Raw genomic sequence first — 12,347 nt, forward strand, 5'->3', positions numbered from 1 at the left:
AGGAAACTTGCTGCTGCAGAAACTAAGGTATTTGGTTATCAATTGGTAATTCTCTGCCCAACATTCATTTTCCGCTTCCTTCCTAGGGACTGTGCCCCAATTTTTAGTGGGCACGGTGCTGCCCATATGAAAAACTACATACCCCAGGCTCCCTTGTGGCTGGGAATGGCCATGTGAGTAGGTCCTGGCCAGTGAGCTGTGATCAGAGGTGCTCTATGGGGCTTCTGGAAAGTCTCCTTCACCAGGAGCACAGCCTTCACCTGGGACACTCTGTCACCGAGCATTTGGAGTAAACAGCTAAGTATCAGCTTGGCCCTGAGGATGAGAGTCCCACCCCAAGGGCAGGGAGCTGCAAGGCACCGGGTCCCTGAGGATTTGGCAGAAGTGCTGTGCTAGCCCTGACTGCTCATCAGACTCCTCTGCCAGAGAGAACCACACATGTCTACTTTGTTTAAGCAACCATTATTTTTTTCCTGATTACAAGCAATGGAGTTTGGAATGGGTGCTCTCTGAGCATCCAGCTCACAGGTGAGGACCCTGGAGCTGAGGGGGATCAGGCACTGTGCCCAAGGTTACATGGTAAATAATAAGCAGGTCCAAACCCCTCACTTCAGGTTTTCATCTGTGAAATGGGGGCAATGGTGGTGGCTCAGCTGACCTCACTGGGGTGCTGGAAGACTCAAAGACCACTGTCTGTGAAGGTCCTTTTGCAAACTGTAAAAGGATCTACAAAGATAAGGTGGTTTTATTCTTCATTCTTTACAGATGAGGACACTGAAGCCAAAAGAGAGTGGTTATGGGAAAAAGAAATTACATGTGGAGTCAAAAAATCAGAGTGCAAATCCCAGCCTCTTGCATGCTGGGTGACTGTGTGGATGACTCTGGATTCTGTTTACTGTCCAGGCATCTCCATCACGGGCTATTCCGAGGGGGCCAGGATGCTGTGCAGGAATGTGTGTGTGGCCATTGGTCCACAGGAGGCTTTTAGTAAATGTTTGCTTGCAAAGCAAGAACTCCACTAGGCCATACACAAAACAAGTGGCAAAATTAGGATAAAACCTCCAATCTATAGCTGAGACCTGTGTTCATCTACCATTAGGCTCTGCTGCCCTGGATAGGTTAAAAAAGCTTCAACATCTCACAGTGGAGAACCAGTCAGTATTCATTCCTCCAACCTAACACACTGCAAGAGGAGTGTCTGCTAGTCCCAGATTGGTAGGACCAACTTTTGACTACCCAGAAGGAACAAGCCCAGGAAACTCGGTTTAAACAGGTCAGGTACACACTGAGAGTCACTTGCTACTCGGTATAGATAGTCTGCTCTACCAAGTGCCCCCTCCAGTCTGGTGGTCACATTTAATGAGACCAAGCCAGAGGTCTCCCTTCCACAGTGAGGACCCAGCAAATACAGAAGCATTACGAGAGCAAGAGCAGACCCTGCCTGGCAGGAGGCTACCTGGCCATTTGCTTGTACGCTTCTTCTGCCACGGCAAATATGTGTGGGTCCATGTCGCCCATGTTCTGCCCGCTGTAGGCATGGATGATGGCATCTCCATATATTGGCAACTGCTTGTAAGGATTCATGGCCACCAAAATGATTCCTGAGAAAAGATGGTAGATGCAGTGATGGGATTCTTACTGTTACCATAGCTCTGCCAATTACTAAACCTTCTGTGTGACTTTGGGCAGGTCACATGATGCGCTGAATCAGTTCCCCGCCAATGCCACCTACATGTCTAGGCTACTTTGAGAGGGTTAAAGGAGATGACAGGTGAGATTGCCCTAAAACTGAGAGGCTTGGTAATTCTCAAAGTAAATACAATGATAATATCATTGCCCCAAATAAGTAATACATTTATCAAATCCACTGAGAAGCTCAAACACAAGCTTGATCCATATATATTTTTCTTGGTAGTCCAACCTTAGCTCTTGTTGTAAATTCTCCCCACCCAGATACTTCTTTTTATAACAAACTCTCTAAGATCAAATGTCTATGCCTTTTAGATGGAAATGTGGGCACATGTTTAGGTGTGATTACACATTTTGACAGAAGTTGGCATTTCTTGTATAAATGCAACATGAAATGTATAATCGGGATGCTCTGGACAGCATGCACTGAGCGCCGTTCCTGCTCTCCCAGAAACACTCTCTTTACCGCTGTAGGTGTAAATGAGTTTGGATTCTGCAAAGCGGATCCTGAGGTTGTGGAGCACTGCGGGCTCATGGAGGTAGCTGAGGGCTGTGAGGTCATTCTCTCCCACGAGGATGTCAGGGTTCCTCAGTGGAGGCAGAGATTCCGGGTCAACGGAATAATCCAGCTCCTGTGGATAAAAAATAAATTCAAGTCTGGAAGTGAAAGATGTTTGGTGTTTCTGCTGGACCACTGTCTGTCCTACCTCCCTCCCTTCAGAGCGATCTTTGACAATGAAAACAAAGCTTATGTAGAGCAATGAGAAAATTATCTTCATGGCTGACTTTTAAAAAGTGGGAGCCCGGGGACTGGAGTATTGGCTGTGTGCCCTAAGACGAGTCGCTCACCCTCTCTGGGCCTCTCTTCTCTCATCTGTGAAGAGACTGGCTGGACAGTTCAGGTGCCCCATTCCCAATCCTACTACAGGAACCCCACTCATATGTGGTTTAGACGTTAGGTGCCATGCAACTTTTGGTTTGAAAACAGAATTCTGCTGCTAAAAATGACATGATCACCTAAGGTCTCTTGCAGCTCTAAGGCTGTAAAGCTCTATTGGAAGTTGACACGCTTCGTGATGAGAAGTGTCTGAAGGGGTCCATGCAGGTGGCAATCTCTCCAAGAGAGGCTGCCAGTGTTCCTGAGGGCTCACGGCTCCCCCTGCAGGGCTGCCTGTGCCTACCCTCCTCAGCTTGGGCTGAGTAACCTGCCCAGGCTGGCCTCTGCTCTGCTGTATTTCACCCCGTGTTCCTGAGGTAGCTGCCTGAGCAGAATGAAGACCAGGTTAGCATGCCTTGTGATATCCATACCTCAGATGACTGGGCCTTAGAAATGTCAGAGCCTCCAGGGACCTGGTGGCTACCTGTTTTAACTTCCTTCACTTCCATTTCACAGCTTGGGGTAGTGACCTGAACAAGGTCACCCAGCAAGCTTGTTTCCCTTCCACTTTCCCAGGCTGACTTCCTTTCGATACCTGGGCCTCGGCCAGTTCAAGATGAGTCAGCTGCCCCTTAGCAAGTACCCACTGCGCAGACCCTGTGCCAGCACTCAGCACTGGTATTTCACTTAATCCTCAAAACTGCCTTCCAAGGAGGGCATGACTACCCTAATCAAGATAGGGAGACAGGCTCAGAGAGGTTCAGCTCCTTGTCCAAGGTCACACAGTTAATACGTGTCTGGCTGACTCTGAAGCCTGCACCGTGATGCCTCCTTTCGCCGCTGACAAGGGTTCGGTTTGTTGGTTGCCTGCTCTGTGTTTTGTGTAAGAAGAGCGGCTTAGGGCAATTGAGGACAACTGGATATGAGTCCTCATAGCAGCTGCCTGTTCCACTGTCGATGTAATTATATTTACAGAATATTCTTCATCGATACTTTTATTTTGAGAATAGAATCAAGAAAAATGCTGTTGATACATAATTTTTACATTCCCTATCTGAGTTTTCCTGTTATCTGTTTTAAATTAACAGCCTCATTTTCTAGCTCAGCCAGTGTGTGTGTGTGTGTGTGTGTGTGAGAGAGAGAGAGAGAGAGAGAGAGAGACAGAGAGAGAGGCAACCAGAACAGACACGAGCACAGTCTGGGCAGGGGAGGAAATGTGAAGAACATCAGATTGACAGTGGGGGGGAAGAGGTGCCATTTTCCTACACAAAGCAGGCTCTGTCCTTCGTGGAAGAGACAAAGAGTCACGTTACAGAGTGGTCTGGCTGCCTGCCATCTTACCTGCCTCTCCCCTTCTCCTCCGGGCAGCTAGTTCAGGGCCAGGAATGTTGCCACCTGAAGCCCTGCTGACATCACTAGAGCAGCAAGCCGCCACTGCAGCTGCTGTCTGAGATTTTTCTCCCAGGGCCATCTGATCCCTAATCAGAACCGTGGCTGTGCACAGGAGACATTCCACCAGCACTGCAAGGAGGTTCAGATGGGGAGGGAAAGGCTGAACAGAGACCCAGCATCCTCTCGCTACGTGTCTGCTGCACCTGCACAGCACACCTGGATTACCTTTCAATCTGCAGCAACCCTCCTGCGATGCTGGGCTGTCATTAACTCCATTTTACATATGAGGAGACCAAGGGGCTCACCGTCACAGACTAGCGAGTAGCTGTGGCAGGATCTGAATCCAGATATTCTGATTCTAGACTAGAGGATGTGACCTTTACGTTATCCCATTATCTCAGGAAATGACTCCCGATCCACGATGCTCTGATTGGAAATAGCGTCCTGTCTCTATAGAGGCCACCTGCATGCTTTGGGAATTCCAGCATTTTAATATTCATATGACCTTCCCCAGAACAACTCTGCCATCCAGATGGATCAGGACTCCTCCATCCCGCTCTGCATCCAGATACTTGTTTCTAAAAAGGTAAGGCCACCTTAGCTATGGATCCAGCGGGACGTCATTAGCACTGGAGAGGGAGAGGACCACTCCTGATGGATCATTAAAGCAAAGGTAACTCTGCAGGAGCTGGTAATCAAAAGGCATACCCAGCCTCTGAGAGGACTCCCCGCCAACACACTCCACCCACCACGGGGACTGCTGAGCTTCCCGCTCAGCCTCCGTCTCTCCCTGGCCAACACTGGCGGAGGCCCCTCGTGATGTCATACAAAGCTGGACATTCCGGTCCACATGTCCCACCTCCCATCACTTCCCTAATCGCCCCGTCAGGCTCCCTCCTGGGGGTCCCAGTTCTTTCATGTTTTTATCCACTCACAGCCTGGCTCTCTCGCTCTCTGCTATCCTCTCGCACCTCCTGCGCCCCATTTCTCTTCCTCTTCCCACCTTGCTGTTCTCTGCCAGTTTACGCCTCGGGCTCAAACTGCTTCCCTCTGAGTTTCTTGTCTTTGCCCAGTCTCTGTGCCGAGACCCAGAAAACCAAAGTGGCCAACGGCCGTTCAGTGTTTTCCCAGCAGTGCTGACTCCCAGACGTGCAGCACTGGGCACAGGCCTGTCTCCCGCAGCTCGTACAAGAGAGGCCCCGCTGAGGAAGGGCACTTTTTGCCTCAGTTGGGCAGCGTGGGGTGGGGGCAGGTTGGGTGGGGAGAGAAGGGGGAGTGAGCGCACCCACGGCGCCACCTGGCCATTGGGTGCCCCCTCATGTGCCCTCCCCTGGCGGCTCACATAGGGAACCCCCACCCCCTCCACCCCCCATTGCCCCTTCACACATCACAGTACCCACAGCCAGCAAGGACCCTACCGTTCCATCCTCCAGCAGGAGTCGCAGGACCTTGTCACCGGCTTGGTAGTCCTTCACTATTTCAGCGGATTTCCAAACTTCCTCAGGATCGGGAATCCAAACCCTGTTGTACTGACGGACACAACGAGACAGGCTTAATCTCAGTGCTTTAACAAGACGGTCACTGGTGATCAGACTCGGGAAGGTCTGTTTCTGCCCACCAGGTCTGTTTCTGCCCACCAGGTCAGCTCCTTCATTAGGAGTACTTTCACCTAATTCTTGCTTAGGAGGGGATCCCAGTGCATGTGCGGTGCATCAGGCCTGGCCACTTCATTTTCTAGGCAACAGGATTCCTAAAGTCTCCTAAATACACCTGGAAAGCTGAGAGCCTGGGAGTGACAGGGAGTCCTTGAGTGCCTCTAAAGGGAAGACCTGAGCGCTGCCTGCAAGAGTTGGAACAGAGAGATTGGGTTCGCTACTGATGGACCATAAGGCTCTGGACCAGACACTGAACTTCCTGTGCCTCATTTTTCTCATCCATAAAATGGGTACAACAATACCTACCTCACAGATTTGCTGGGAGGTTAAATTAGACTGTGTACTTGAAAGCACTTTGCAAAGTGCTCTAGACGTGACTTTACAGCAGCATTATCCCAGTCTTACCACGCAGGTCAGCAGCCCAGGGTTCCCACTGTGGGAAATGCAGAAGTGCAGATGGAGCTGCCGAGCTCAGTTCCCAACAAGCCATTAGTATACCTGGCCCAGTGCTGATGTGCAAGTCTTCAGGCAGAACCACTCTGCTAGGTACTAAACTATGCCCCCTCCAAAATTCAAATGTTGAAGCCCTAACCTCCAGTGTGACTGTATTCAGAGGTAGGGTCTTTATGAGGAAATTGTTAACTGAAGTCGTAAGGCCCTGATCTTACAGGATTAGTGTCCTTATAAGAAGAGACACCAGAGAGCTCGCACACACACTCTCTCTTCACCTGATGCGCTGATGGGAGGCCATGCAGGTAAGCAGTGAGAAGGCAGCTGTCCATACCCAAGGGGAGAAGCCCTCACCAGACACCAACCCTACCAACACCCTGATCTAGGACTTCCTAGCCTCCAGAACTGTGAGAACTAAATGTCTGTTGTTTAAGCACCCAGTCTGTGGTATGTTGTTATGGCAGCCAGGCCGACTAATATACATGCCTAATAATCCACATGTTAGGAAGAGGGTGGTACCAGAATCTACCAGTGGTACCTGAATGCTGTTCAAGATAAAGACAGGGTGACTGCCAAGTGCTCACACTGCAGCTGTCATCACAGGGTCCATCATTTGTTCTCTCTCCTCCAGGCAGCTGTCTGCATCATGCACTGAATACATTTGCCCTTCTACCTAGACCCCACATCTAAGTCTTCTGTAGCAGCCTGTAAATTCACTTCATTCATACATTCATTCATTCATTCATTCATTTAGCACTTGCTGAACATCTATGATGCCTATATCTGGCACAGTGCTAGGCTACCAAAAAGGAAAGACATCTTCTCATAGTCACCATGGTCTTCCTTCTAACTGGCCAATCACTGACCTGTAGCTACATGTGCATATGTGCATCTCTTTGCTCAAGTCTCAGTAGTTTCCATCAACAGGGCATCCCTACAGGACACCCTAGTGACCTGGGACATAGCCAGGCCAGTCAGGACAAGAGTTGGGAAGCACCCCCATGAAGACGTTAAGCAATACCTAGGACAGCTCTTGAATCTAAAGAGTCAATAGCCCAGGGTCCCAGATCTAGAGGAAGCCTGAAAGGCCGGCGCGTTTAACCCTCCAAGTTCCCCAGGAGGAGAGCTGAGGTGAGCACCAGTTTTCATAATAGCCCCAAACTGGAAATAGGCTAGATGCCCATTAACATGAGAATAAGTTTAAAAAAGAGAGAGAAATGCAACTGTGGTATACTTGCACAGTGGAATACTACTAACCACAAAAGAATCAACTACTGATACAAGCAAAAACTTGAATGAGTCTCTAGAGCATCAGGATTAGTCAAAGAAGCTTTACACAAACAAGTACATTCTGTATCAGTCCCTTTAAATGAAGTGCTAGAGCAGGTAAAACTGACATATGGTAGGTAGTGCCTCTGGCGGTGGGGAGGGCCTGGGAGTGACTGGGAAGGCGCATGAAGAGGCATGAACGGGTGCATAAATGTTGTATCTGGGGTGATGGCAACATTCGGTACCTTGATGGGGTTTGTGTTACACAGGTGCTAAACACTTTTCAAACCTCAGAGAACAAAGATTTAAGATTTGTGCAAGCCTGGCCGGGCGTGGCTCAGTGGTTGAGCGTCGATCAGGGTTCGATTCCTGGTCAGGGCACATGCCTGGGTTGCGGGCTTGATCCCCAGTTGGGGGCGTGCGGGAGGCGGCTGATCAGTGACTCTCTCATCATTGATGTTTCTATTTCTCTCTCTTTCTCCCTCTCCTTTCCTCTCTCTGTAATCAATAAAGATATATTTAAAAAAAAAAAAAAAAAAGATTTGTGCATTTTGACTAGCCGGGCGTGACTCAGCAGTTGAGCAGTGACCTAGGATCCAGGAGATTGAGGTTCGATTCCCGGTTAGGGCACATGCCCGGGCTGCGGGCTCGATCCCCAATGACTCTCGTCATTGATGTTTCTGTCTGTCTCTGTCTCTCTTTCTGAAATCAATAAAGATATGCTAAAAAAAAAAAATTAAAAAAAAAATTTGTGCATTTTGGCCCTGGCCGGCGTGGCTCAGTTGGTTGGTGCATTGTCCCAAGCACCAAAGGGTTGAGAGTTCGATTTCTGGTCAGGGCACATACCCAGGTTGTGGGTTCGATCCCCAGTTGGGGTGAGTATGGGAGGCACCGGATCGATGTCTCTCTCTCACATAGATGTTTCTCTCTCTCCCTCTCACTCTCCCTTCCTCTCTCTCTCAAATCAGTTTTAAAAAAAGATTTGTGTGTTTTGTTGTCTGGAAATTTTACACACAGAACTAAATGAATGTGGAACTCAACAATATGTATTCTAAAATATTTAGGAGGGCATGTATTGACATATATAAATTACTCTGAAATGCTTCCACATATAAGATGGGTTGAGGGCTGGATAGAAGGATAGGAAGATGGATAGACACGTGATATGACAAGTATGGTAAAATGTTCATGCTAGAATCTAGGTGGTGGGATGGATGCTTCCTGTAAAGTTCTTTCAACTTTACACTTAAAATTTTCATAACAAGGTGTTGGAGGAAATAAATGATAAGTATGAAACATAGTTCAGGGTTTCAGTACTAGACTTGGGCAAAGTTGGTAGAGGAGCATAGCTATTAATCTGTTTGTTAATATAAATTGCCTCACTTAACCAATAAATATATATATATTTAAAATTGGTTGGATATCAATCATGACTTCCTAAGTTATTTGGGTTGCTTTAATTATTGACGGCTAGCTAAGAGCAGGAGCTTGCTGAACTATGGCCTGGGAGGGCAAGATTTGAGAGAGAGAGAGAGAGAGAGAGAGAGAATGGAAGCATGACCTGGCAGGCAGTGACACATACTTAGATACACATACCCCTGCAAATAGGTGGACAGAGCCTAACAAACAAACACACAGACACACACCTCTCAGACACAGATGCCCAAGCTCCGTGTATCCTTGTTGCCATGGGCTACCATTTTCTACCTCAGGCCTGCTACTGAAAAGTATTTCTTGCTAACCTCATAAAGCTGAAATCATTAACAGAATATTCCAATGTTTCACAAATTGGCCGCTATAGGATTTTAGATCTGAAAGTGTCCGCAAAGATTGTCTACTCCAAGGTCAATGTTCCCACAGACGCAGAAAGCTGACTCCAGTGGAACAGTGGCAGCTCACTTGGGAAAGAGGTGAACATGAAGGTGTCCAGGTGGGAGCCCAACTGGGCTGCAGCTGAGGTGCATCAAGTCCTCCACAGAAGCCCAGGGTCTGAGAGTAATGTTGAAACCCCTAGGACAATCTAAGCCTTTTGTTTTCCTGATTCCCAAACTGAAGCACAGATACCACAAGTTTACCACACAGAGAGTCTCAAAGGCAAGGATTCAGGGGAGCCAGGGCCAGGGACTCCTACTTGAACTACCTGTTAACTACATGAGTCTGGCCCTGAAAAGAATTCTGATCTCTCCAGTGCAACAGTCTACTTGGCACACAGGCCCTCCCAGAACTCATTTTAGATTTGCTTCACTGGTTTACTCGAGCTCAAGATAGTGTTAAATGGTAGGCAGTCTTAGGACGTATAGGACCAAATGTCTGCCTCTCTGCTGGAGTGAACACAGCCTTCTTGGCCCCCCTGAGTTCCTGGGCCACCCACACCCTGCTGGACCTGGTGCCTCTACCAGCAAAGCTGCCAGTCATTTAGGGCCCTGCAGCTGAAACCCAGCCTGGTAAGTAAACACACCAAAGTTTACCCAGTTCCACATAAGTTACACCCATTCGGTCCCTCCCTTCTTCCTCACATTCCTTTACCCACAAGGCAACACTTCAAACTGGAGAAAGAGCTAACTCTGCTGCATTTAGACAAACAAACGCAGTCCCTGCAAACAAAGTGACTAGCTCTCATGTGACCTCCCCAGTGTGGCTCCTTTCATGGAGCAGGAGCCTCCCAACTCAGACAACCATCTGGGGGCAGGCCTATCTCCCACACCTTTCCTGGGAATTCTCCCCCTACAGTGGGAAATCGTGGCGTCCCTAAGCCATGGGAGGCTTGGGAATGAGGCAAAGGCTTCAGGCGCACAGACCCTTAGGACGTCATGTTTCCAGGCATGTGCCCAATGTGCATACCCCACACATGCAGGTGAGAGAGAGCAGCATCTTCTCAGGCTGCCCGCCCACCTATCCGAGGGGTCTACTGGCATTAGCGACTGAAGACCTTACGTGGAACATGGAATGACACCAGTTTCCTCCCCAGCCGCCTCACGGCCTGGAAGGGACTCTACACATTCTGGGTGAGCTGAGCCAGAGTGGCGACCCCGTGCTCCCCCTCTTCCTCCTCTCCCCTCGTTCCACATGGTTCTTCTCGGGCCTCCCCTTGGGTCTCCCAAAGTCCTTCCCAGTCTCTTCTCACAACATGGTTTCCAAAACTATCTGGCACCTGTGCACCACTGAGTCCTCTAGCCCAGACCTTTCCATGGGTCTAGACCACATTTCCAACTGCCTTCCAGATGTCAGCCTCTAACTGTCCTCAGACACTCACAGATCCCAAGCTTGAGTGATCACTATGCCTACCCTGAACCTGTTCTTCCTCCTCAGTTCTCTTGCCCCTCAAGTCAGAAATCTGGGACAAAGCTGGGCTCCCCTTCCCTTCCTCCACCCCAACAACGAATTGTCATCAGGTGCTAGAAAAAGGTCTCAACTGTCTGCCCCATCCACCCCCACTGCCCCAGCCATCAGCTACCGCTACCCAGCCCCCACAGCCTGCTGAGTGCTCCCTCAACCAGGCTGAGCACAGGGTTTCTGTGGACATACTGATTCCATCCACCCACACCCGATTCAGAATTTCCATGGGTGGGGCCCAGCAAGATGAAAGCTTTAAATGTTCTCCCCTCAAGGATTTTGATGAACAACCTGACCTGGGGAGCCATCATCCTAACCAGCTTTCCTACTCGGGCCCCACCCCCTTGTGAATTCACTCTCTCCGCTTCTACCCAAACCACTAGCAGTTTCTAGACTGTGCTGAGCTCTTCCTTTCTCTGCACTGTGCACTTCAAGTCCTTCCACCCCTGGAGCCACCCTCCTCTCCTCATTAGTAAGCAAGCTGCTTTGAGCTGTCGGGTCAGCTCAAGACCCTCCCATGTGGCACCTTCCCTGCCACCCTCACCCAGGCAGAGTTGAATGCTTCCTCTTGAGAGCGCTCTCTGCCCTTCCCAGGTTTTTGGGTCACTTCTATCTACCCCACTGACATCTGAACTTAAAGAGCCCTGTCTTTTTGCCCTGGAGCCCAATACAATGACTTCCCCACAGCCAGCACTCCATGAACATCTATTGAACAAAAATTTAAATTTGTAGTAGTTCAGTTGCACCAATTGAAAACTAAATGGTTTTTAGTCTTTATGTCCCTTAGTTTTTTACTCTTTTGAACTACCCAAATATAAAACAATGGATGCATCTAATTTTCCAGAGTTGTTAATGATATATAGAAGTCTAAAAGCTGCTTAGAAGAGTAAAATGGAAAAAATCATTAAACTGAATTTTGACCTCATTTTAGTCCCAGACCCTGGACTGCTAGACAAGACACTGCTCTTGACCTTGCACATCTGAATTTCAGCAGAAGTTCTGTGAAGATGTAGTGTAAGTTCCTCATGCACAAGGGAAAGAAACAGTTGGAGGATGACAGAATTTGTCATATCAGATGAGATATTAATTAGCTAAAGATGGTCAGGATTTGAAAAAGGTTTTGACAAGCTGGAGAACACTAAATGGCAAGCTGGAAAATTTAACAGGGAAAAATGTGAAGTCCAATATATAGGTACCAAAAGTCAACAGCATTATAATAGTATCAATATTTAAAAAACTAAATTTTATTAAGCATTGTGTCAGGTATTTTGCTAACTATTTTATACAGATGGTTTAATCCTTGCAATGACTGGTAAAACCTAAGTTCATTTTATAGGTGTGGAAACCCAGAGAGGTTAAGTAACTTGCGCAGTGTCACTCAGTTAGTAAGGGGCAGAACCAAGACTCAACCCAGCCACCATCTACAGTGTGTTCCTTCGGCAGCAAGGAGCAGCTCTGCCTGAGACAAACAGAACACTGACTTGATGTGAGCCTGCACTGCAGGCACCCCGCAGTCCCACGGCATCATGGCTCAGCAGACCAGACCGAGAAAACAGGGCCACCAAGATGGCATCAAGGTGCTGAAATTCACCCAGAGGAAGGTGGCCTTGATGGTGATGGTCGGGAATGATGCTGTAAGAGAAAAGGCTGGTGGTATTGTCAGCCTCCTCAAGCTCTCAGTC

At 48.6% G+C, this 12,347-nt stretch overlaps 1 protein-coding gene across 1 annotated transcript in view; it reads right to left on the reverse strand.

Annotated features, from left to right (window-relative positions):
- MYO5C (myosin VC) overlaps positions 1-12,347 on the reverse strand; it is an 82,904-nt gene that overhangs the window by 64,862 nt on the left and 5,695 nt on the right. Inside the window, exons 2-4 of the mRNA XM_081140080.1 lie at positions 5,377-5,487; positions 2,156-2,321; positions 1,457-1,601 (exon numbers count right to left, since the gene is read on the reverse strand). Coding sequence (XP_080996206.1) covers positions 1,457-1,601; positions 2,156-2,321; positions 5,377-5,487 — 422 coding nt within the window. The remainder of the gene's footprint in view (positions 1-1,456; positions 1,602-2,155; positions 2,322-5,376; positions 5,488-12,347) is intronic.

Source organism: Miniopterus schreibersii (genome assembly GCF_964146895.1).
Source record: "Miniopterus schreibersii genome assembly, chromosome: 1".
Classification (NCBI taxonomy): domain Eukaryota; kingdom Metazoa; phylum Chordata; class Mammalia; order Chiroptera; family Miniopteridae; genus Miniopterus; species Miniopterus schreibersii.